Source organism: Micropterus dolomieu, linkage group LG13, assembly GCF_021292245.1.
Source record: "Micropterus dolomieu isolate WLL.071019.BEF.003 ecotype Adirondacks linkage group LG13, ASM2129224v1, whole genome shotgun sequence".
NCBI lineage: Eukaryota > Metazoa > Chordata > Actinopteri > Centrarchiformes > Centrarchidae > Micropterus > Micropterus dolomieu.
Genome location: NC_060162.1, coordinates 19,193,002 through 19,193,721, shown reverse-complemented (window position 1 = coordinate 19,193,721; position 720 = coordinate 19,193,002). Strand labels below are relative to the sequence as shown.

Here is a 720-nt window from a genome sequence, read left to right as displayed (position 1 = left end):
CAGGGGGGGGGGGGGGGGGGGGGGGGGAGCACAACACGGTGAGAAAACAGGAGGGGGAAAAAGCAAAATGAAAACAAAGAGCATGCAGGTTCTGGTACTCACCTCGCTGCCTCCAGAAGCTCATCCTTCTTGTATTCACCTAGATGGTTACAGAAGATCATGGTGTCAGACAACTGGTTGCTAACGCACACCGACCACACACAGACACACATGATCAAGCAGAAAGAACCACACACACATACACTTAAAGACACAAACAAACACACAGAAGAATCTATCAATTGGGGGAAGACACCATCTCTGTTTCTCCCTCTCCTCCTCCTCTCTTTCTCTCTCTCCCCCCTCCTCTCTTTCTCTGCCATTCTCACTCAGTGCGCACCCCTCTGGCTCCGGTTGCCGTGACGATGCGTTGCCGGCAGCGACCACAGCACGTTCATTGTTTGGGCGACGAGCGGCAGACTGACACGCGCTCTGCCTCTATCCGTCCGCCAATCCGTCCATCCCTCCCTCCTTTGCCGCGCTTGCTTCCCGTCTCTCGGCCGCCACTCATAATGCTAACCATCTTCCCTCGTTCTCCATCATCTCCTTCCCTCTCCCGTCTCTCTGCTTTTTTACCCCTCCCTGTGGGCTCAGCAGACGCAGTTACCATCAAAAAAAAAAAAAAAAAAAAAAACACAACAGAAATAAACAAACCCCCCCCCCCCCCCCCCCCCCCCCCCC

At 54.2% G+C, this 720-nt stretch overlaps 1 protein-coding gene across 1 annotated transcript in view; it reads right to left on the bottom strand.

The window, feature by feature from the left end:
* The window catches only part of tnksa (tankyrase, TRF1-interacting ankyrin-related ADP-ribose polymerase a), a 106,349-nt gene that overhangs the window by 65,634 nt on the left and 39,995 nt on the right, over window positions 1-720 (bottom strand). The window contains exon 5 of the mRNA XM_046066230.1: window positions 103-139. Within this exon, the coding sequence (XP_045922186.1) occupies window positions 103-139 (37 nt within the window). The remainder of the gene's footprint in view (window positions 1-102; window positions 140-720) is intronic.